Consider the following 26,113-nt stretch of genomic DNA (forward strand, 5'->3'; position numbering starts at 1 on the left):
AGATTTCTGTTGTTCTGTTCATTATCACTGCTCAGCTTGAGCCACCTGTCACCTCGGATTGTTTCAACGGATCATTGTTCTTGCTTTTTCTTTTATTGCTGTGTTATTGTGTTATTGTGTTTTTCTGTTTTCTGTTCAGTCTTTGAAGCTCTGTGGCTCAAAATGAGCCGCCCGATTTGTACAAGAGATGGCTTATTTTGAAGGTATGAACCTATACTTTCATATCATGTAAGAAAGAAAACCCTAACCACGTTTTGTTGTTGGCACCACGTGTTGTTAAAGTAATCGTGTTGTAAGCCAGGCTCACCTGTGGAATAGAATGGACTTGACCAGAGTGACCACATCTCTGGTGGCGTTGTGGCCGGCACACACGCACGCTACATGGATCAGCTGCACAGAAAGGAGAGACGGCGGTTAAGCTTGAGATGAGATGATAAAACGGGGATCAATGAAGGGAATTTAAAAACATAGTTACAATATGTGTTGTTGTCGTGTCGTGAATTTAATCATTAATGATGATTTTGAAGAAAGTGAAACGAGGACTGCGTAGACTCAACCACACACACAATTCTGTTTAGAAAGCACATCTATCTATTTATATGTTGAGTCTACGAGGTCCTCACTCCACACCGTCCGGCAATGAGGACCTTGTAGATTCAACTACAACATTTTGTTATTATTCTACGAGAATTAATTGTTTGTAGTCGAGTCTACGCGGTCTTCATTCCGGGTTTTCCAATAGCATGTGTATCTATAATAATCACATCCCACATCAACAAAATATGTATATATATATTTTTTTTTAATAAATATAATCAGGTCCTGGCGGTGACTGACCTCACACTTCTGGACGGTGGGCGAGCGGGGACAGTCTGTGTGGTTGTTCCGTTCCTCTGCTGTGCTCTCCACGTCCTCCGGCCCCGTGTCCGCGGACGCGCCCCACTGCTGGTTGCCGTAGTTACCGTCGGGGGGCTGGCCGGCGGTGCCCTGAGATTGGCTGAGCTGTAGCCGGATTTTACGGTTCTCCTCTTCCACCTCTCGCACTCGCGACTCCAGGACCGCCCTCTCCAGGACCCGGGCCTCGGGGGTCTCGGCCAGACATGGGGCCAGGAGGAGGGACCGGCCATCTGGGGAGGGATGGGGACGATGTCAGCAGCAGTGAATGCTAACCAAGCTACATCTACTATCTCCCCCAGGTCACATTTTAGCTAATCCCCACTTCCTTCTTTCCCAGCCCCCCCTCCCTGCCTCTCTCTCTCTCCCTCTCTCTCTCTCTCTCTCTCTACACACAACAGACAAGGGTGTGTGAACATACCCAGAGTGCCTCACTTCAGCTGTGAAGCAGCTGTTTTTTCGCAGACAGGGTGAGAGAGAGTGAAGGATATATTAAAAGAAAGTTACACATGACACGATAAAGTTTCTAGAACATCATATTGTTACTATTCCTGTCCCTCTGCCCTACTGTAAAATGCCTTTGCATGGCAAGTTGAGACTGTTAGGCCCAAGGATGCATATGCGCAAACTGGAGCCAGCTGGCCAAATCTACTAGGTAATGCTGGACAAAAGATATAAAACAAAGATAAATGCAACTAGAATGACCTCAATATTGATTTCAATGGAAAATGGTGGGAATTCATTAAAATAAAATACTTTTACTCTTATCGACCTATGTGCAAAGTGTCATCCAAATTGGATCAGATCTCTCTCTCTCTCTCTATTCAATTCAAATGGGCTTTATTGACATGGGAAACATACGTTTACATTGCCAAAGCCAAACAAAACAATCAAACAGAGAAATCAGAAGTAATCAGTACAGTACAGAAGGAATGGTTGTGTGTGATTGACAGTCGTTATGGTGGTTGTATTCCGTTGGATGTCCTTTTCTTGTCACAGCAGCTCACAAATATTGCTGCTGTGTTTGCACATTGTTGTATTTCACCCAGTAGGTATGGGAGTTTTGAGTTATTTTCCATGTTTTCAAAGTCTCTTTAGGTGTTTGCAATTTGTGGGAAGTATATGTCTCTGATGTCTTGGTATAGTGGGCAGGTTGTTAAGAAGTGTAGCTCGGTTTCCACCTCTTCTTGTGTGCAGTGGGTGCACATTCTGTCTTCTCTTGGGAGCCAGGTCTGCCTATGGCGGCCTTTCTCGATGGCTAGGCTATGCCCGCTGAGTCTGTACCTAGTCAAGGATCTTCTTTGTTTTGGGTCAGTCACAGTGCTCAGGTATTCTGCCACTGTGTACTCTCTGTTTAGGGCCAAATAGCATTTCAATTTGCTCTTGTTTTGGGTTGATTCTTTCCAATGTGTCAGATTAGTTTTATTTTAGTTTTCTTATCATTTGGTTTAGTCCAGTGTAGTTTCTGTCTGGTGGCTCTGTTTGTGTTTGTGAGCAGAGTCCCAGAACCATCTGGCTGAGTGGGCATCTCTCAAGGGTCTCTCTGTAGGTGAGGGCTTTGTTATGGAGTGTGTCTGGGTCACTTTCTTTTAGGTGATTATAGAATTTAAATGCTCTTTTTTGGATTTAGATAATTAGTGGGTATCTTCCTAGTTCTGCTCTGCATGTATTATTTGGTGTTTTCCGTTGGGTGCGGAGAATGGATTTGCAAAATTCTGCATGCAGAGTCTCAATTGGGTGTTTGTCCCATTTAGTGAAGTCTTGGTTTGCAAGTGGGCCCCAGACTTCGCAACCATACGGGGAAATTGGTTCTATGACGGAGTCTAATATTTTGAGCCAGATTTTGATTGGAATGTCTAGCTTGATGTTACTTTTGATAGCATAAAAAGCCCTACTTGCTTTGTCTCTCAGGTCGTTCACAGCTTGGTTGAAGTTCCCTGTAGCACTGATGTTTAGGCCGAGATAGGTGTAGTTTTTTGTGTGTTCTAGGGCAATTGTGTCTAGGAGGAATTTGTGTTTGTGTTGTTGTAGGCTGGGCCTTTTTTGGAATACCATAACTAGGGCTGGGCGATATGACGATATTATATAAATATCGGGTACAGTTCATTAACGATACTCTTTTTTAACGTATCGTGGATATCGTGATGTTTTGCCCAAGAGGATTGTGTCGCGTCAATCTGGTCCACACCCGTTCAAACTTTTGAACAATGCCGCCCCCACACACACACTACTGCATCAAAGTTACTACTTATTATTAACAAAGGCATTCGTTTTGTGGCATTAACGTTATATAGTTACACGTTCAATAACATCAGCGTATTTACCCAAACATAGCAACGTCCGATGACGACATAGATAGCAAGCATTACTGTTCATATCCCGTGCTGAGTTGTGCGTGCCCATTCTGCGGTCTGTTAATAAAGTTTTCAATCAGACAGATGTATGGAAAGGCTTTTATTATAACATTCGTTGCAGTAAAATCATTATGCCTCGTTTAGTCATGCTGCGGTGCGCTGGTAATCACTCGTTGGCCGCGGGGAGCTGCTGTTGTTGTTGTTGTTGTTGTTGTTGTTGTTGTTGTTGTTGTTGTCATTGAGCTGAGCTCTCGTCAAAATCAATGGAGGACTTTCAGGAAAGTAAAAAACGCATATCGCTTGCCGATTGGTGCTAAGAACAGCAGGGCGGGTGCAAGCGGTGTGACGTAATTGGCAGACTCGACTGTCAATCAAAATTATTCTGTTGCCGGCTGAATGATTGAATGAATGAAAACGTTATTAACACTTTAACTGCCACACACGAGATATCTCGGGTTTATTTTTATGTGGTTGAAAGCCACTCACGAGATTTCTCGGATTTTTTTTTTTTTTTTAGCGATCTGAAATCATATTACATCACGCGAGCCTACCCGAGTATACACGAGCACCGCCGGAGATTCTATGTGGAAAAAAGCGCCCCCTATCGTCTTTCAGATGACATAAGGGATTTTGGAATGGACTCAATGAAAATGGATGGGGAAAAAAATCCGGTACTCCACATTTTCCAGTCCACTGATCCAGCCGGGGTTACCAGAGTTCATTCTGGATCCTCTGAGCCCCGCTGATCATGGAGTTCTACTGTATTGCGTTGGATCTATACACTTATCGATTTTTTCGAATGGTGATCAGGAATTGGAATATACCAGTTGGATACCATCTGATGTCAGGTAAGGACTCTATGTTATCAGTGTTAGGATAATCAGACTACTTTTGATGAAGTTATAGGCTGTTTTGTGAAATGGACTCTTTCGGTTTCACTGTAAAAGTCCGAGAGGAAATCATTGCGGCGATTATCCGTGCACGGCCCGAATGTGCTTGCGTGCACGTATAATATTGATCATCTAGCGTTTATTTGAAAACGATTCATAAAAAGGCCGACGAATATCAACGTTGTGGAATATTCCAGTAAAAGACGATTTTCATAGAATGGTCCAGAATGGGCTGTTTTTTATCTGAAAACGGGTGCTTTTCTAAATGCTCTGAAACGGAAATGACGCGATAAAAAACCAATCTGCCTTGACAGCACTGACTGGAAAATAGTCTTTGATAATGCGATGGGCAGATTAGACACATAGCCATAATTTAAAACATAGATTAGGCGATATTAACGTTAACATTGGCGCCGATGGTGGCATTCAGGGGGTAAAAAGGAAAACCCGGCGTGGCACTCAAAGTGTTAACGATTGCAGAATGGGTACAATACAGTACAGCTCAATACAACAACAGTGGACTGGAGGATGAAGACCAGAAAAAGACTTTCGGCTTTTTTACATAAGGGTCCTCCATTTTCAATTCATCAAAACATTTAGAGACATACAAATATACAGTAGTTTTATAAAAATGCTAAAATGCTATTGATTGATTGATTGATTTATTTAAAACTTTATTAACATATTGCAGAATGGGTACAGTACAGCTCAATACATACAATTGTTAAGGGGATGCAGACCAGAGAAAGACTTTCGTCTTGTTTACATCAGGGTCCCCCATTTTCAATTAATCAAATTTCATATCTAAATCATATAATATCTCATTGCTTCTGTGTTTGCTAGGAAGATGCCAGGTGCTGCAGTTTGTTCCAATGTTTTTGCCAGTTCATTGATGTATATGTTGAAGAGGGTTGGAGTCAAACTGCACCCCTGTTTTTCCTCACACCTCACAGCACATGTGTTGTTGGTGTACATTGACTTCATGAGGCCGTAGGTTTTCCCTCCAATGCCACTTTCTAACAGCTTGTACAGCAGACCCTTGTGCCAAATTGAGTCAAATGCTTTTTGGAAGTCAACGAAACTCTCTCTCTCTCTCTTTCTCAATTCAATGGGGCTTTATTGACATAGGAAACATACGTTTACATTGCCAAAGCCAGTGTTAAAACAAAGCAAAACAGTGTATCTCTCTCTCTCTCTCTCTCTCTCTCTCTCTCTCTCTCTCTCTCTCTCTCTCTCTCTCTCTCTCTCTCTCTCTCTCTGAGGAACAGCTGCCTCACAGCTGAAGCAAGGTACTCTATGTTAACACTAGTCTGTTAAACTGAGAAAGATGGAGAGGAAAGAGACATCTGGGAATAGAGAACGCTGCTCCATACGGGGAAGAGACTTGACCTTTAAGGAACATATACAGTGGCCAACACCTGATCCCGGTGGCCACAGATCCTGCTCGGTGAGACCAATGCCCTCTTACTGTATTTGTGAGGCGCCCACTTCCTAGCTATACTCAAGCTCCTACAACCCGCTCTCCCCCCTCTCACTTTTCTCCCCAGAGCCAAAATGGATACACTACCCTGTGACAGCTCATCAGTCAACTGTCTGTGTGTGTGTGTGTGTGTGTGTGTGTGTGTGTGTGTGTGTGTGTGTGTGTGTGTGTGTGTGTGTGTGTGTGTGTGTGTGTGTGTGTGTGTGTGTGTGTGTGTGTGTGTGTGTTTGTGTTTCAGAGTGGATTCTCTGGAAAGTGGAGCTCCTTCTATGACTTTACCACTTTACCCCTCAGTCATTACCGCTAGCGCTGAGCTCCATGACCTAGTGGAGTTCTTCGCGATGGAGAAGTTACAAATAGATTACCAGAAGTAAGTTGTGTGTGTGTGTGTATGTGTACACACGTGGGTTTTCATGCACATGCGTGTGTGTGTGTGTTTCCGTGCGTAGTGTAAAGTGGTCTAGAGAGGAGATGAGTGGATAAGAAGGCCATTGAACAGCATTGCTCTTCCAGGAACCACTCTGTTGTGTAGAGGTTCTCTGAAACATCTCCCAGTAATCCAAATAAAGAACATAATCATCAACATGCTTAAGTCATCAACTCTGAATTGGGCCCAAATGAAACTTAGAAGCAGAAACAAAGTCTGAATTGGACCCTTAGGGTATGTTCATGCCATTGTCTGTGGTACATAGGGAGGGAGGTAGAGGAAAGAGACAAATGGGAATTTGCCTTATTCATTCGCCATCATCTTTGTTTTCGTAGATCGCTATGAACGCATTTCAATGACCTGATGACTAATTCACGTCCATAAACTCTCTATAGGTTCCGGCACTCTAGCTTGTCACAATACATAGCGATCCGTTGCCAATAACTCGATAAACAACATGATTTGGACGTATATACCATTATACAACCTGGAAATGGACCGGGTATTCAAACATCCCATAATAGGAAAATGTATACTCCACGCTCATCGCCCAACGGCGCGAGGAAGATACGGTAAGATTCAGCGTTATTTTTCAATGTCTCCTATACTAACTGATCTGATGAACATATGACCCACACTAGATGAATGGTATAATGTTGCCCACGGAATTATAAACGCCCCCTCACCCATCCGGTCAACATCAGATGATGTGTAGTAACTTCTATAACCATGTCTAGTTGGAATTTTTTTATATCGCGCCGATTGCCATCAAACTGTATTTCATCATCAATATAATGCATTTGGGGCTATAGATCACGTTCTGGAGAAAGCTGCAGAAAGAGATGAAAACATACTTATACATTAGACCATACTTTAGTATGAATATGTGAATGAAAAAGTTTAACATTGCTTCACCCTGAACAATATATATAGGACATTGAATGGGCCCTAATAATGGCAATTTAGCAATAGAATTTAAAAAGTTATAGCCCTGCAAAGAAGGGGTACTTCTCCATAGACAAATAGAGCTGGCAACCTATGGTATATCATGAATTTAGCCTTAGGCAATCAAAGTGTTAACTTGGACAGCAAACGTAATCATTCAGAAAACAAAAACGTTTCTGTATTCAATGGTGTAACCATGACCTTAGAGGTTAAAGGAAAACTCAAACTAATATTGTTGCATATTTAAAATGTAATATATTTATGTTTAATATTGAATTGGATTAATAACACTATGCTAAATAAATTGATTGCTATTTATATCATTTTTTGTTGTTAAGTGATACAGTATCTTGGTTTTGTTATAAGGCCTATAAACCTTACTACAAATAGTTCTTTGTAGTAATACCCAGAAATATTAAATTTGTATTGACTTTGGTTACATTTTTCATTTCTATATACAGTACATGTCTCTAAGGCCCCGTTTAGACGGAAACGCTAGCAGGTGAATCCGCAAAAATATTTTTACGGGTGTGCCTTTCGTTTATACGGAAACTGCGTTTTTACGGGGTGAAACCGCAAAGAAGTGAGACTACCTTCCAGGGTGGAATTCCTAGAAACGCAAAAGCTTTGCGCTTTCGTCTAAACTGTCAAACCGTATAAATCTGTTAAAACGATGACGAAAGGTTTGTCACGGCTCTGGTCGCGCGTACTGCTTACGTCACAGGTAGCAGGTATGCGCCAGTAGCCGAGACGTAAACAAAGCAAGTATGTCTGACTTATATCAACGGAGATCACCTGAAGGCTACATTGGCAGTACTTTTAAATACACAAGAATCTGTCCCGCGGCATGAGTGGACCCACTGTCTGTGAGTGACTCTGCTTTGGTGCAATCACATTCCCCATCCACAGTCTGCGAATCAGAGGCAGAGTAGGGCGGGTCTTCACAGCACGTCATGTGACATATGCGCCAATCGTGTGACAGCGGGTCTCCGTCGTTACAGCGTCATCTGCACGGAGAATTCCACTCCAAAACGCTCGTCTAAACGTAAAATTAAAAGTGAAACTGCAAGATGACTTTTGCGGTTTCTGTTCACAAAACGCTCGTCTAAACGGGGCCTAAGGCTGTATGTCAGTCTATTAGTCGGTTTGGTCTTAGTTAACAAAAATGTTGTTCATCGATTACCGTAGTCTCTTATTTTTTCCCCGACACTGAATGAGTTATTTCCTGAAGAATAATAAGCACATCTCTGGTAACGTCTACCTCATTCTTCCAGCTGTTATGAAGAAAAGTGTGGAATTCCCACTATATTTATAAAAAGCCAGGTTTGCACTCACTCTCCAGGTTGCCAGCCAACAGGTAAAGCCAGGTGAGGAGGATGACGGCTGTCAGAGATGCTACCAGCAGCTTCATGCGCCCACGGCACAGCAGGTGCATGATGGGACGGCACAACAGGTGGAACTCCGGGGGTGGGGTCGGGGGAGGGGGGTTGGGTGGGGGAGGGGGGATGGGGATGGGGGGAGGGGTTCAGGGGATTCAGGTGGGGCTCAGTCCCTCATTGGCTCCCTGCGGCATCTTCTCATCTGAGGAAGAGGAGAGAGGAACTTGGGTTAGAGCAGCACAGTGAGAAGCTGGGGAGGCGCTGGAATGAAATCACATTCTGATGTAAAGAATTTACCAGATTTAACCCTTTCACTACCACACTACAGAAGGTTAACCTTTCACTACCACACTACAGAAGGTTAACCTTTCACTACCACACTACAGAAGGTTAACCTTTCACTACCACACTACAGAAGGTTAACCTTTCACTACCACTACAGAAGGTTAACAGAGAGGAAAATTACTTGACTTGACCTGAACTTACATTACCAAGACTTGAGACTTAATGGTGACTAGTTGTGCTGTGATAATAATTGGCAGAAAATAATATATATATTTTCGCCGCATTCCTGCCAGTTTGACATATGTGTGAATCTCATAAAACCGTTAATGTCACTTTATTTTACAGTTTCGTGTTAATTTGTTTAGACTAATTATTAATGTTGTTGTTTTTGTTATTATTATTATTATTACTTTGATTATTATTGTTATCGTTATTAATCATTATTAATATTATGAAAATTGTTTTATGAACTTATTTCACTTTACTTTTGTTCTTGTTTCTTTTTTTTAATCCAATGATTTAATGAGTTGAGGCCCTGTATAGGCCCATCTGGGTTTCTTGCCTCTACTCAGCACCTTTATTATACTTCCTGTCATGGTCAATGTTTTTACTGTTTTGTTGAAATGGTGCGAAATAAAGAAATAAATAATAAATAAATAAATAAATAAAAATATGCTTAAGAGATAAGATAAGATATTCCTTTATTGATCCCCTTGGGGAAATTCAGGCATCATAGCAGCATGGGGGGGGGGGTTCAGGTAGTGGAAGACATGGTACAGGACAGGTCATAGAATTATAGTACAGTGGAAGTACAAATAAAATAGAATAGAAAAAGGCAGTGTAAACAATATAATTAACTCTGGACATGCGCATATGGGCAACAAGGTACAAGATGAGGGTAGGTATGTCCTCTCAGTTATATCTTCCCTACCTTTCTGGCCTGAGTAGGCCTGTTTTAATGGATACAATACGCAATTAGCTTTGACTCCACGTGACCTGCTTTGTGCTTGGTGACTCAACTTGATTTGACTTGGTCTGTCATGGTAGAACTTTTAACTTCACCCCAAGACGTGAACCTCACAAGTTGCGACTGACTCGTGACTTGAGCACGTTGTTCCACCTCTTTATCACAGTGCAGCCGACACAGCATGTAAGATGTTAGGCTTTGATGGTAATTACAACGCGGTGCTATCCAACCTCTGGCCACCTCAGTCGCCGCTCTGAACAGACCCAATTAATCTAAATCCAGTCGGATCTAATCAATTGGACCTAATTGAAAATTAAATCACTAGCATTCCGTTTTGTGGCGGTTAAATGCGGAAGACCTATAGGCGAAGAAGCAAGACGCAGTGGCACGCAAAAATAATGGGCTTGTAGATTATTTCTTCTGTCAATCAAATGTCATTCCATTTCTCTCTCTCTTCTTCGCTCACTAATGTGCACAAGGTTCATTAGACTTGCAAGTCCTGTTTTGTTCTACAATGTGATTAATGAATCACACTTCATTTTAATTAAACACAAGCCTGAAGGAAACAAGACTGGAAGATGCTGCCAACACACATGCACACACACACACACACACACACACACACACACACACACACACACACACACACACACACACACACACACACACACACACACACACACACACACACACACACACACACACACACACACACACACACACACACACACACACACACACACACACACACACACACACACACACACACACACACACACACACACACACACACACACACACGGTTTAGGAAAGATAACAGATTATTTATGTTAGGGTGACTGGCCTTGAGCAGAAACCTTGGCAAAGTGATGGCAGAAGAAGGAATCACATTTGACTCGTCTCTGCTTATATCTGGCAGAAGTCAAGGCCAGGGGTGTCTGCAGCACGTCTGATAGCAAAGTGTAAGAATTAGAAAAGCAGTCTCACTGATTTGACTTATATATTTTTTAACATAACATATCTTTACATTTAAGAATAACGGAAAGGGCTTGCGGGGTGTGGAGTAGCTTGTGAATGTTATTATTCCACCTGGATGGCTTTAGCGCGCGTCAGCCATGCCATACGAAATCCCTCACAGAGCCTGGAATCAGTTATTCATTGTGAGGAAAAGACTAAATGTAGGATAACCAAACGTAATAATTTGTCTTCAATGAGTGAGATATACTATATTATTGTGCTTTTTTTCTTCATATTTGATCAAGTCTATGAAAGGATGGTGTATTTTTAGTAAATAGAATATAAATACTTTATTCATCCCGAGGGAAATTTGGCACTACAAATCGCTCACAGTAAACATTTAGGTAGACAAAACAAAAGTCACTAATAAGAATAACAATAAGCCTAAGAATAAAATACGGTCCGGGATATAAGTACATTTCCTATGTTATTAGGCTTATTGTTATTGTTATTGTTATTGATATAAAGCAAAGCATTATGCCCTTGTTGTTTTTAGGAACAAAGTCATGCCTGCCCTTGGGTGAGAAATCTTTAAATGTTTCACTTAATGCTGGCTGGAAGAATTCTCTCTCATAGGGTCCAAACCCCTGAGTGAGGCTAAGACAGTGAACTGCTGACGGGGGGAAAAAACACAAGAACAATAAGTCAAAACAACCGTTCCTCTATGAACAGGAACAGGGTCAAAAGCTCATTGAAAGAGAAATAGAAATAGAGAAATGATCCACTGGAACAAAGACCTTCACAGTCAGAGCTTCAAGTGCTGCTGCTTAAAAGAGGCTATTGACGTGGAAAAGAGAAGCAAATCTAGACAAATCAAGGCCATAAGTGACGTCAATCTAGAAACACAGTTAGCTTTCCTCCACAGTGTGATAAAGTACAGAGTGCACTGCTGAGTGTATTTGGTGTCAGTGTGTGTGACAAGAATGTAATGTAAACCTTGAGTAAGATTTATTTTCCAGTTTAGTCCACTCAATATGAAACATAAATGCAATAGTTTGTACAGAAACGTGTTACTCGCAGTCTTCTGCAATAACAAAGCAAGGCAAAAAATAAAAGCTGGAATTTGGGAATTTTTGTTTGCGTGTGTGTGTGTGTGTGTGTGTGTGTGTGTGTGTGTGTGTGTGTGTGTGTGTGTGTGTGTGTGTGTGTGTGTGTGTGTGTGTGTGTGTGTGTGTGTGTGTGTGTGTGTGTGTCATCTCAATGATGATTTACAGCCCAGGTGTGCTTGTGATGATATGTGATGATGATAATGATTTCTCTTCCCCCGCAGCTGAATCAGCATCAGGTTTATGACACTGAATTGTACAGGGGACACAAGACGACCCCGGTGGTCACCAGAAGTGATTAGATCTTCTAATTGGTCCAAAAAAAAGGAGAAAAACCTTTCACCTATGTCATCTAAGCCAGATGCCTAAAAACAGGATGGATGTGAACAGATGATTTATGAGTTAATTAGTAAGGTTGATGCGGAGAGTGTATGTCATTAGGCATAATGAAAGGTGCTGAAACAGGAAGAATGGAGGTTCGAGTAGAGAGGAGGGGTGAGGGGAGGAGAAGATAGGGGAGGGGAGGAGATTAAAGGGGAGGAAAGGAGAGGAGAGGATAGGAGAGGAGAGGATAGGAGAGGAGACAAGCTGAAAATGTATGAACTATGAAGAGAGAAGGAGGTGAGCTGGTTATGCCTTTGTGTTCTGAGCTGTGAATAGGGCCTTTTAGGCCTCATAAACAAGAGGGAATATAAAAGCCGGGGTGAGGCAAACTAAAGGGGACTTTAACAGGCTGCCTTTGTTGATCCTGCAGAGGCAGTGGCACAAGACACTTACACTTCAGGAGTGTAAGGGGGCTTTCTCACTCAGCCTTTTGTATCGAATCACCGTCCCGGAGCACGGGGGGGAGTGTTCTCACTCACCCCTTTTGGGGTGCGAAACGGCGCTGATTCGTTTCACCCCCCGCTGAATGGGATCAGCTGGCAGAGGTGGTCTCGGGTTCGGCCCCGGGAGAACGGGGGGTGTGGCTTTGCGAGCTTGTACCTTTTCACGGGCGTGGCGCCTGGTGCTGACATAACGTCATACATTTTGTTTGCCATTGCTATGTCTATACATTGTTCGAATGCATTTATTTCTATTAGACCAGTGGTGCCCAACCAGTCGGCCGTGGTCGACCAGTAGATCGCTCAAAACGCTCAAAAGCGGACTCTACAACACCATCCATTCGTGATAAAATGGGGTGGGTTATATTGACAAGGCTTGACAACAGAGGTTCAAATATAACTTCATATTTATTGGCAATTTGTTCATTTTATATCAACATCCAGAGTCCGCAGTCGTGTTAAGACATTCCCGTTTACATTTTCGGTCGACCAGTAGATCAATGACATTCAATATAATCGATGCAAGCAATGTTACTAGTAAAAGGTTAAGCTACCTAGCGGTAGCCGTTAGCTTAGCGTTATTGTTAACCCTTCAAAACGATCAAAAGCGGACTCTACAACAGAGTTCCATTCGTGAGAAAAGGGGGGTGGGTTATATTGACAAGGCTTGACAACAGAGGTTCAAATATAACTTCATATTTATTAGTTATTTGTTTCTTTATATCAACCTACATTCTCCAGTCTCCGTGTTAACACTTCCTGTGTTTACATTTCGAGCGTGACATCATTGACTACGGCAAGCTTACAAGCTCAAAACGCAAACCGTAAACAAAACCCAGAGCGCACCCAGACTGAAGTGTGTACACAAACTAGAGGGGGGAGAGGGGGGGGAGGGAGTTTGCATCAGATCTCGGAACGGGCAGAACGGAACGAAATAGAAACTAATAGGGTGAGTGAGAAAGGGCCCTAACTGTCGCTGCGAGGAAGGAACAGAAGATAGTGAAGGAGAGGGGAGGCAGCTCTGTTTATGTCCCTTAACACTTGCCGTGGGCAGGGATGAGATGAGAATATAAAAGATAACCATACCTAGCATCTATCTAAATGAATCTCTTTTCCCCATCTTTTCACGATCCTCCCGTCGCTCTGTCAGAGGGTTGCAACAACGGTTGTGATTGGAGGATCGAGGAGAGGTCGGAGCTCGAGATCAGGTCATTTGGGGGCATTCACAGTCTTGCATTGCCAGACACATCTTCGCACTATGATGTAGGGGCGACAGTGGCTCATGAGGTAGAGCGGTTGTTCGATCCTGGCACCTCCCGGCAGCGCGTCGAAGTGTCCTTGAGCAAGACACTACTGTAACCCCTAACTGTTCCCGACGAGCAGGTCGGCACCTTGTATGGTTGCCTCTGCCATCAATGTTTGAATGTGGCGGCACGGTGGTGTAGTAATTAACACTGTCGCCTCACAGCAAGAAGGTCCTGGGTTTGATTCTCGGGGACCAGGTTGCCGGGTTGCCAGGTTGCCAGGTACCCAGGTGGACTATCTCCCGGGCCTTTCTGTGTGGCGTTTGCATGTTCTTCCCATGCTCGCAAGGGTTTCACCCCCAAAAGATTTATAAACCCAATGGAAAAATATGCAGAACGTCTTCCCTGATGAAGACGGACAGGAGCACTTGCATTGGTCCCCGGCTGCCCTTGGGGGGGAAGGACGACGGGATGGGTCAAGCGCAGAGAGGCATTTCATCGGCGACCCAATGCATGTGTGTGTTCTTGTATATCGCCCATCTTACACGTGTGTGTTGCTGTATGACAAATAATGACATCTTCTTCTAGTGCTGTATCATTGCACACTAGGGGGGAAACTGGCGTTCTGGGTTGTTTTTCAGACCCGTCACAGTCGTCTAGGGCTACTGCTGCCGAGCCCAAAATTCATCTGGCAAGAGGAGAACTGTTTCTTCATATAACTTCCCCATCTTGAAAGTGTAGCTTGCTAGCTTGACGGTTTGTTGTAAGATTTTGATTATAGTAAAAACAACAAGACTAGGCAAGCCTGGTTATAAACCAGACCCGCCCGACGCAAGCGTGTTTACAGTCGGTTAAGGACGCTTGCTATTGTAAGCCAGCCCTCCGGGTCTGACAAAAACAGTGAGCAGAGAAGGGGGGGGGGGGGGGGGATTCCCTCTGGGAGGCTTGTACAGACACTCAACATCCTGTGAGTCAGACTAGGATGATCTTGTAAGTGTAAACATTAGAGGTGTAACCATTTCAGTACTATATACCTGTATGTCATGTATGTCCCTATGTCATGATGTCATGTATGTTGTGTATGTCATAAATGTCACTATGAATTGAAAATGGGGGACCCTGATGTAAACAAGACAAACATCTTTCTCTGGTCTGCATCCCCTTAACAATTGTGTGTATTGAGCCGTACTGTATTGTACCCATTCTGCAATCTGTTAAATAAAGTTTTCATTCATTCACACAACTGCTGCTTCCCTCTGACAAGTTTCCATACGATGGGATTGAAGTCTATGCTAGCCCATATCTTCAGCTGTCAGTCAAACTAGACTCCAGACTCTCAGAGGAATGAATGATAATGTCATTAAGAGATGAAGGCCCTTTGTCTAATGGCCGGGGCTCAAGCAGTAGAGTCCCTGTTAATAGTGAAGGGCCTTTTAGCACTGTGCTAATCAGGAAGGGAGATATCTCTGATTAAGGAATAATCAGCTGGCGCTTCCTGCATTAGGGACTGTGATAAGAGAGGTGATAGATAATCAACCTCTCTATGTCTCTCTTGACCTCAGCCTCAGAACGAGTGTTCTGTCTCTATCTTTCTCTCTCATACACCCACTCTCTCTTACCCAATCTCTCTCTCTCTGTCTTTCTCTGTCCCTCTCTCTTCTGCACACTTACACACAAACGTACGTTTTCTCATAATAGGTGTACAAAAACACACTCATCGTGTGTATGTGTGTGTGTGTGTGTGTTTATGTGCGGCTACTATATGCATCCCTGTCATCTGGTGTTGACACAGGGCTGAACAGACTACATTACTACATAATTGCCCCGGGGCGATTTAAAAAAACTTTATAATATAAATAAATAAATCTCCCGGTTTCCATTTTGAGCAGAGGTCATCTGCTGGATGCGTGTGGACAAACAAAGACCACGATGCCTGGCAGATGCCCATGAAGACATCCATGTGATCTATGTAGCTCACTCACGTGCGAGTACAATGTACACACACCGGTACAAATAATATTATTATGGCAAGGAGGACTAGACGTGACATCCTTGCAGGTTAAAAACATTAAATTGACCTAAAGCGACGTCTGCCATGTTTTCAGATTAGAATAATAAATTGCAGGGCTGTCCTCGGACCAAACAATCTGCCATGTTTTCAGATTAGAATAATAAATTGCAGGGCTGTCCTCGGACCAAACAATCTGCCATGTTTTCAGATTAGAATAATAAATTGCAGGGCTGTCCTCGGACCAAACTAATTCTTAGTGGACTAATAGTCGTAGATTTTACCGACTGATCCCTTTGTTGTTTCAATCGACAAATCTGAATGCAGTCGTGCAAAAGGACCTCTTAAAATCATTTTCTTATCATTCTTCAGTTAATAACTAATTCATCATAAAAAAACAAACATGAAAAATTATAATGGCGCCTTTCCACTGCATGGTACCTACTCGACTCAACTCTACTCTACTTGGCCTTTTCGGTTTTCCATTGCCGAAATTTGCGAATGGTACCTGTAGGGATGGGTACCGAATTCGGTACTTTTAAAGGTACCTACCGAAACACGTCGGTACTACCGTGTATCGATTCACGTGAGATCCACCGGTGGCAACTTTCGGTACTATGCGAATTTTAAATCCGATGGCGTCACGTTTTGTTGACCGCAAAAACGAAACCGCACGTTAAGGCACAATACATGTTTTCAAACTCTCTTTGGGTGTTTGCAATTCATGGGGACTGGGGAGTATATGTCTCTGATATCTATCTTGGTTAGGGATGGGTACCTTTCACATTTGAACCGATACCGGTACCGGTACCGGTACCTGTGAATCGATACCGGTACCCAACGGTACCTTTTTTCTGTACTTTAGTCTCAAGAAATTTAATTTACCTACCTACCTCAGTCGTAAAAAAAAAAATCCAAACTTCAAATAACTACAATTTCGACAGTTTTCGGCTTGTCATTGCTCCGACTGCTTTGTTGTTGAATCAAGTCAAATCCTAGGTAAGCATATATTGTGCGTGTGAACGTTGACATGAAAATAAAAAAGTAAAAAAAATAAAAGATAAATAAAAAAAATAATAATAACAAAAATATTTTTTTTTTTCCGGTTTCTCACATGATTCGATACTCGGTAGTACCGACGTGTTTCGGTTCGGTACCTCAAAAGTACAGAATTCGGTACCCATCCCTAATCTTGGTAGTGGGCAGGTTGTTAGAAAGTGTAGCTCAGTTTCCACATCTGCTCTGTCTGACATGGCTGTTAGCCTAGCCACAGAGCGTCTTTAGAGAGGAGATTGAATCCGGGACACAATGGGACACTGGCTCTGTTCATGGTCACAAATGGATTCCAGCTTCATTTATTTACTACAGATAACAAACGTGTTGTTTCTGTTTTTCTTTTTTACATACTTGCGCCACACGGAACAACTGATCACTACAGCCCAGCATCATATTACTGTAGCCAGTCTCTTGAAACACCACTATCTCCAAACATTCTTTTGCTATGTGCTCGCGCTGCCACGGTGAGTTTTATTTTTAGCGTCGGCTTACTCCTTCCATAGTTTCACATATTTGTAACCCATTTGACGTTCTTAAGCTGACGTTAGCTAAGCTAACCGTCGGACATAACGTTAGCTCCTAGGGCTACAGTGCAAGCCGGCACAACTCACAGAAGAGTAGAGGATGTGACGTCGGTAAACAAGCCACACACACCGCAGAGCGGGTTTACTCTTCTCCAAAGCGGGGGTGGAGCAAAAATAACTGCTAGAATACTCAATCAGCAGCAGAGTAGTTCATTGCTGCTAGATTGTTTGTTTAATCAGTTGTAAAATACTTTACATTAGTAAGATGTAAATAATAATAAAGTAATAATAATACATTTATTTATTAAATATGAAGTTTGATTTTTTTTTTTTTACAACTGAGGTAGGTAGATACAAGACTAAAGTACAAGAAAAATACAAGACTAAAGTACCGAAAAAAGGTACCGTTGGGTACCAGTATCGATTCACAGGTACCGGTATCGGTTCAAATGTGAAAGGTACCCATCCCTAGGTACCTGGTACCGGGCACTTTTTTAGTACCTGTTCTGGTGAGGTTCCAAGCGGGTAGAATGGGTACCAAAAAGTGACCTGAAACACTGATTGCATAACTAATTCAGCATAAAAAAAACAGGAGGAGTCAGCCCTGATGAGTGTTTTTAACCTGTAGTGTCTCTCAACATTCAAGGCTGCACCCCTCTCTTTAGTTGGTCTCTCGCTACAAATGTGAGTAGACAAGAATATCACCTAACCGTTCATTATGTTGTGTAAGGTCACAAGCAGAGTATTCAAACTCGGATTAAGACTATTTATTTTCGGCAACCCCAAAAAATTATAATAACGACAATGTAGCAATGTGTGCTAGAACTAAAGACTTCTTCTTCTACTGATTAAGTACTACATCGTTAGTTACATGACTGGAGGGTTGTCAGACACACGCATGTGTAAACCTAATGGCCATCAGAATTCTCACTGAGTGCTATTGATAGTTGTTGATATTTAGCTGTTATCTTTATTTATTCATCAGGCTTCTACAGCACTGGAAAACTGATGTAACATGAGATACCATCATGGATATTCATGAAACACCATACGAGTTCTTGTGACTGCATGAAAATAAGATTCACTTTGCAGTTTCTATCTAAAACAGCGAAGGATGATTAATTTAGCACTGAATGTGGTCCTGATTCACCATTTTCTTCAGGGAACACTCTACATGAAATGTCGGCAGGCACAGCAACTATAGTTGTGGTGAAAATTGGATTTAAAGATGTCACAGTGTGCGTCAACATCAGACATCAGTTCAGGAACATTAACGGGCACTTAAGAGACAATTCTCCACGGTGGAAGCGGGATAACTTCACTTGTTTTCCAAGAACCGACTAAAATATCCAATTAACACTCCAGCCAATTATAATCTCTCTTCACATGATTCCTCACACACTCCCCAGAGGAGCAGCGGGAATTCTCACATAAAACTTTCAACCAGAACACTCTGATGCCCCTAGCATGTCCGTCTGATAGGAGCCAACTGCACTATGGTTGTGTGCGTGCGTGTGTGTGTGTGTGTGTGTGTGTGTGTGCGTGCGTGCGTGCGTGCGTGCGTGCGTGCGTGCGTGCGTGCGTGTGTGTGTGTGTGTGTGTGTGTGTGTGTGTGTGTGTGTGTGTGTGTGTGTGTGCGTGCGTGCGTGCGTGTGTGTGTGTGTGTAGGGGTGGTTATGGTTATGGATCAGGACCGTGGAATAGCTACTGGGCAACTGTTGAGGTTGTTAACTTGAGACTTGGATCCTGAATGGAAAACCAGGCTAATCTTCAAACTTGTGGCCACTCTGCCCTGAAACCTCTCTGTCGGCTTCTGAGAACTACCCTCAATCACCCACCCATGCTCTTTCTCTCTCCATCACACACACACACACACACACATACATTTGACATGGTCTGTTTGATCTCTTGACTCTAAAATCTACAAGGTAATCTCTGTCCGCTCCTCAGCTTACCCTCCGACATCATCCTTTATCATTCCATGTTTCAAAGTCTCTCGCCCCCTCCTCACAACTCCCACCATCAAAGGCATGCCCCTTTTCTTCTTCTCATGCCTGCTATATTTCCCCCTGGCCCGACGTCAGATGAGAGGAGTTTTCCTTCAGAGACAGTGGATTGCTGCACTGAACATGAATGAATGAATGAATGAATAAATATATAGTACCCAAAATCTCACTCACTTATGAATGAAAATCCGATGGCGATGGTTACTGCTGGTCACTCACCAATGGACTGGACCACATCACAGCTTGGCTAAATCAATCATGCCTCCAACTACTAACTGTCGGCATGTTTTTCTCTGGAAAAAGACATGTCCCAATGCAGATCCGGACATAAAGCTATCAGGATAAAAACTAAAAACATTGCAGGTTATCATGATCACACAAACATATTATTTTTAAGGGCGGCTGATTGGCGCAGTGGGCAAGACGCTCGCCACTAACGCAGGAGACGCTGGGTTCGAGCCCAGCTCTCGGCGTTGCTACCGGCTGGCCGGTCGTTCATACTAACACAATTGGCAAGTGTTAGAGTGTGGGAAAGCCGGTGGGTGGGGATTGGACGTTGTGGACAGCGACTCCTACAGGTCGGTTTGGTGACGCCGGTGCGGCGGAAACAGGAAGTAGCGGGGGCAGCGTAGGGCTGGGCGATATGGCCTAAATATGATATCACGATATTTTCTGACCTTTCGGCGATACACGATACGCATCACGATGTTTTTCTTTTTTTCCCCAAACAATTCATTATGAGGCTTACCAAGACAGTATTTGAGTTTGCAAGTTAACATTAAAGACAAAATAAAATCCCCATGCATTTAGCATTTTTATATTATATATTAGATTTAGATTATTGGATTATTAGATTATATATTGCATATATTTAGCAATGAGATATTATATGATTTAGATATGAAATATGATGAATTGAAAATGGGGGACCCTGATGTAAACAAGACGAAAGTCTTTCGCTGGTCTGCATCCCCTTAACAATTGTATGTATTGAGCTGTACTGTACCCATTCTGCAATATGTTAATAAAGTTTTAAATCAATCAATAGGATTTTAGCATTTTTATGAAACTACTGTATATTTGTATGTCTCTAAATGTTTTGATGAATTGAAAATGGAGGACCCTTATGTAAAAAAGCCGAAAGTCTTTTTCTGGTCTTCATCCTCCAGTCAGTCCACTGTTGTTGTATTGAGCTGTACTGTATTGTACCCATTCTGCAATCGTTAATAACGTTCATTCATTCAATCATTCAGCCGGCAACGAATAATTTTGATTGACAGTCGAGTCTGCCAATTACGTCACACCGCTTGTACCCGCCCTGCTGTTCTTAGCACCAATCGGCAAGCAGCGCTATTCTTTTTTTACTTCCTGAATGCCCTCCTTGATTTTAACGAGAGCTCAGCTCAACGACAACAACAACAGCTCACCGCAGCCGACGAGTGATTACTAGCGCACCGCAGCATGACAACGAGGCATAATGATTTTACTGCAACAAATGTTATAATAAAAGCCTTTCCATACATCTGTCTGATTGAAAACTTTATTAACAGACCACAGAATGGGCACGCACAACTCGGCACGGACTGAGATATGAACAGTAACGCTTGCTATCTATGTCGTCATCGGACGTTGCTATGTTTGGGTAAATACGCTGATGTGTAACTATATAACGTGTAACTATATAATGTTGATGCCACAAAACGAATGCCTTTGTTAATCATAAGTACTAACTAACTTTGATGCAGTAGTGTGTGTGTGGGAGCGGCGTTGTTCAAAAGTTTGAACGGGGTGGACCAGATTGACGCGACACAATCCTCTTGGGCAAAACATCACGATATCCACGATACGTTAAAAAAGTGTATCGTTAATGAACTGTACCCGATATTTATATAATATCGTCATATCGCCCAGCCCTAGGGCAGCGTGCCTCCCACGCGTTACTCCTCGCCACTGAGAGTTCGAGCTGCTGCGGTGAAAAGATGCGACAGATGCGTGTACCGGAGGCAGGGTTTCCGCTAGATTTTTTTTTTGCCGGTCTCAGTGTCCGGTAGATTTCAATCTACCGGACAAATAAGATCAATTCCGGTCAGAGTTTATTGAGCTTAAAAACCATTGATAGGCAGGCTATATAAAGAATGACATCGTCAAGGCATGTAGATTTATAATATTTTAACTTAAAACTAGGCTACTTTTACGTATATACAGTCATTAATATATTCCAAATAAAATAAGTCCCTCGAGACTCCATGCTGCTGCCGACTTGAGGTGTCGGTGGGCAGTCTGCCCGACATTAATAAACAGCAGTCTGTTATAATCACATTTTTATGAGCTAACGAATTCCGTTATATTGGACATTTGTATTCATTATATCAAGCGAAGAACTGAGAAATTTGGCAGAGAGAGACGGCAACATTATCGTGGGTTTGCGTGATGACTATCTCCACCTCCCAACGACTTGGTGCTGGATTTGCGAGAGCATGCAGCTGCAGAGCCAGCGGTGTTTTCAGGTCCGGTCTGGGGACCGCTCAGCAGCGCCCCCCACCCAACAGCTGAATTGCCAATGGCTGAATTGGAGTATTGCACTGTGCGGGCACAGCTCTGTGGGCTCTGCGGCTCTGCAGCTGCATGCTCTCGCAAATCCAGCACCAAGCTCCCGCTGACACATCGTTGTCATTATTAGACCTGCTTGGTGAAGCAACGATGAAAGAAATGTAATGATTGTTTCGTTCATCGCATAGGCTATTTAATTTTAGCCTATTTTAATACAATTCAAATAATCAAATTGTGATTAGAGGGAATTATTTTCACCAGACATTATGACCGGAGAGATTAAATATGTCGGACTTCAACAGATTTTGCCGGTCAAAAACCGGTAATTACCGGACAACGGAAACCCTGACCGGAGGGGACATGTGATGCAAGGCTTCTGTCCTCACTACAGCCGACCAGTGGGAGGCATAGTCTAGCAACGTTCAAGACAGGGGAGGGAAGAATTGGATAATACGAAATTGGGATGGGAGAAAAATAGAAAATGGGGAGAAAAAGTGGGAAAAAAAATACATATTATTTTTAAAGTAAAAAACATTCAAGTTAAATGATCTTGTGGAATTTAAAACAGCACAATTAATGTATAAAGCAAAAGGTAATGTACTTCCAGGAAACATTCAAGAACTGTTCTTTGATAGAGAGGGGGGTTATAATCTGAGGGGAGAACTCAATTAAAAAGTTCTTTGTACACACTACCAGGAGACACTGCATCTCAATATGTGGAGTGAAACTGTGGACCAGTCTGAATGTGGTGCTAAAGCAATGTCCAAACATGAGACAATTTAAACTGAATTATAAAGAAATTATTTTCACAAGGTACAGGGATGAGGAAGGGATTTGACATTCACGGGTGTTTACATTCTTATTTTATTTATTTCATGTTTTACATATATAATTTTTTAGTTTTGCATAATATATTTGTTTTGTAAGGTTTTAAATTAGTACATTCATTTGAGTAGTGGAAAAGGGGTAGAATGAAATAAGTGTATACTTCTTCATACTCCTTTTCGAAACATGTAAATGAGTTATGTTTTGAGTTTATTTTTTTATTTAAATTCTTTTTCCATTTCATTGCTAGAGATCAATGATTTGTTTTTGTTTTATATTGTTTGTATTTACATGTTCAAAATAAAGATTTCAAAGAAAAGAAAAAGAGAAAAAAAAAGTTCAAATATCTGGGCATCCTGATTGACTCACGTCTATCTTTCAAATCTCATGTGAAGAAAGCATGTCGTATAGAGGGTTATATTTAATTTATTCACTGACGCAACCAAGCTATATATGAATGCAATGATAATCTCACACAGCTCACATGCTGTTTGCCAAGTTTAGCACACGCTAATAAAACAACACTTAAGCCACTTGAAACATGTCCAAAACAGGCTCTCAGAAAGTTTTGTGTGACACCTATCACCACTGCATCATCTTAACACTTTGATTGCCAAAAACGCCTTAACACGTCATTCCCCGCCATGCTAATTCTGCCAATGACGCCGTAACATGTCATTGAGATCAATATTTAAAAAATCTGTGATCGCAATCATATTTCTCCCCCGGAGACTTGAGATCTACTGTTGATCCCCTCTCAACTCTCCAACGGTTCAAGAGCGCCATCTGGTGGCCGATCGCCGGATCGCCAAAACCGGAAACAGGAAACGGAAGCTGGTGCTCATTCCAATTCGGTCCGATCACTCGCTAATAGTCCCCGGACTCGAGCTAGACTCAATGGATAGCATTCCGTTACCAATAACTCGATAAACAACATGATTTGGACGTATATACTATTATACAACCTGGAGATGGATCGCATATTTCTACATCCCATAATAGGAATATTTTTGCTCCACGCTCATCGCCCAACGGCCCGAGGAGACTGGGGTAAGATTCAGCGTTTTTTTTTACCGTGTTCGATATAAACTGCTCTAATGATCATATCACCCACACTAGATGAATCATCTAACGTTGGCCACGGAATTATAAACGACCCCCCCCCCCCCCCCCCATCCGGTCAACATCAGATGATAAGTAGTAACTTCTAGAAGCACGTCCATTTGAATTTTTTTATCTCGCGCAGATTGCTATCAAACTGTATTTGATCATCAATATAATGCATTTAGGGCTATAAATCACGTTCTGGAGAAAGCTGCAGAAAACGATAAAAACATATTTATACTTTAGACCGTATTTTAGTATGAATATGTGAATGAAAAAGTATAACGTTCCTACGTCCTGAACGATAGATAATTGACGTTGAATGGGCTAGGGCTGGGCGATATAACGATAAATATCGCAATATATTTTAATAATCGATATCGAATATCAAAATTTAAAAAAAATCGAAAAACTGCAACAGGGCAGTTTTAAAACCAGAGACAGTGGACAGACTTGTCTTTCTTGCCTGCAACTTAAAGTAATGGCTTTGCTTGTCCAAATGACAATACTTACCAAATTGAGATTTATTTTTCTCTTGTCCATTTATTTAGTTTGCTTTCTAATTTAAAATACAGTTTGAAACCGTCTGTACACAGTAGGCTATGTGTGCTAGCAGAACTAGACTCCAGTCACGAGTCACGGTGCACATGTGCGGTGGTTTTTCCACCAAAAAAGCGCCAAAAGATCGAAAATAAACTAGCAGAGCCAGAACTGTTCAACTCCCCTGGAGCCACAGCCAGCAGAGAAGCCGGTTTACTTTCGCTTTTAAACCAGCTGCAGCCTGAGAACTGGAGTGTGAGGGGATGTAACACTAAAGATGGCGGCAATGACAAAGAATTGCTGCAAAATAAACATACATCTGTTGTTTAAAAAAAAATAAAAAAAAATATACTTATAACAATTTCGATAATTATCGATATCGAGAAATATGATAACATAAACATTATCATATCGTTATCGCGATATGATTTTTTTCCATATCGCCCAGCCCTAGAATGGGCCATAGTAATGTCAATTTAGCAATACAATTTAAAAAGTTATAGCCCTGCAAAGAAGGGGAACTTCTCCATAGACAAATAGAGCTGGCAGAGGATGGTATAATGATGTACATAAGCGTGGCAAAGAAAGTGTTAATGGGATAATCATTACATACATATTAAATAATTAACTATGCAAATCCTTGCCTTGTTTATAAAATATTGCATATTACAGCTCCCCCTCCCCCTCAAAAAGTCATCACACAGAGAGGTCAAATACTAACCGGGCAACCAGGTTCAACTCCAGATTGTGTTGTACCCGTTACAAAAAGCAGCGTTAGCCACTCTGCATTTTCGGTTAAGGAAATGGAATGGCAGGAATGGAATTCAGTACCAAAGCATATTAGAGAACTTATAAATAGAAATAGCCAGACATGTGTACATTAGTACAGAAGTGTGGACATTAGGGCTGTCTTAAATACTTCGAAGCTTCGTTCGATGGGCATGGGATTCGAATATGAAAAATAAATTCGAATATATACAACAGACAACAGAGGGTCAGCAGAGGGACAGCAGAGGAGGGACAACAGAGGAGGGACACCAGAGGAGGGACAGCAGAGGGACAACAGAGGAGGGACAACAGAGGAGGGACAGCAGAGGGACAACAGAGGGACAGCAGAGGAGGGACAACAGAGGAGGGACAGCAGAGGGACAACAGAGGGACAGCAGAGGAGGGACAACAGAGGGACAACAGAGGAGGGACAACAGAGGAGGGACAACAGAGGGACAACAGAGGGACAACAGAGGAGGGACAACAGAGGAGGGACAACAGAGGAGGGACAGCAGAGGGACAACAGAGGGACAGCAGAGGAGGGACAACAGAGGAGGGACAGCAGAGGGACAACAGAGGGACAGCAGAGGAGGGACAACAGAGGGACAACAGAGGAGGGACAGCAGAGGAGGGACAACAGAGGAGGGACAACAGAGGAGGGACAACAGAGGAGGGACAGCAGAGGGACAACAGAGGGTCAGTAGAGGGACAGCAGAGGGACAGCAGAGGGACAGCAGAGGAGGGACAACAGAGGAGGGACAGCAGAGGGACAACAGAGGGACAGCAGAGGAGGGACAACAGAGGGACAACAGAGGAGGGACAACAGAGGGACAGCAGAGGAGGGACAACAGAGGAGGGACAACAGAGGGACAACAGAGGAGGGACAACAGAGGGACAGCAGAGGAGGGACAACAGAGGAGGGACAACAGAGGGACAACAGAGGAGGGACAACAGAGGGACAACAGAGGAGGGACAACAGA

At 42.6% G+C, this 26,113-nt stretch overlaps 1 protein-coding gene across 3 annotated transcripts in view; it reads right to left on the reverse strand.

Annotated features, from left to right (window-relative positions):
- Positions 1–26,113, reverse strand: part of large2 (LARGE xylosyl- and glucuronyltransferase 2) — a 101,406-nt gene that overhangs the window by 12,072 nt on the left and 63,221 nt on the right. For all 3 annotated transcript variants that reach the window (XM_084337228.1, XM_084337226.1, XM_084337227.1), the window contains 3 exons: positions 8,326–8,571; positions 838–1,127; positions 308–390 (listed from right to left, as the gene is read on the reverse strand). In XM_084337228.1, the coding sequence (XP_084193354.1) occupies positions 308–390; positions 838–1,127; positions 8,326–8,425 (473 nt within the window). In that variant the 5' untranslated portion in view covers positions 8,426–8,571. The remainder of the gene's footprint in view (positions 1–307; positions 391–837; positions 1,128–8,325; positions 8,572–26,113) is intronic.

The sequence above is a fragment of the Notolepis coatsorum genome, assembly GCF_963971535.1.
Source record: "Notolepis coatsorum genome assembly, chromosome: 20".
NCBI classification, from domain to species: domain Eukaryota; kingdom Metazoa; phylum Chordata; class Actinopteri; order Aulopiformes; family Paralepididae; genus Notolepis; species Notolepis coatsorum.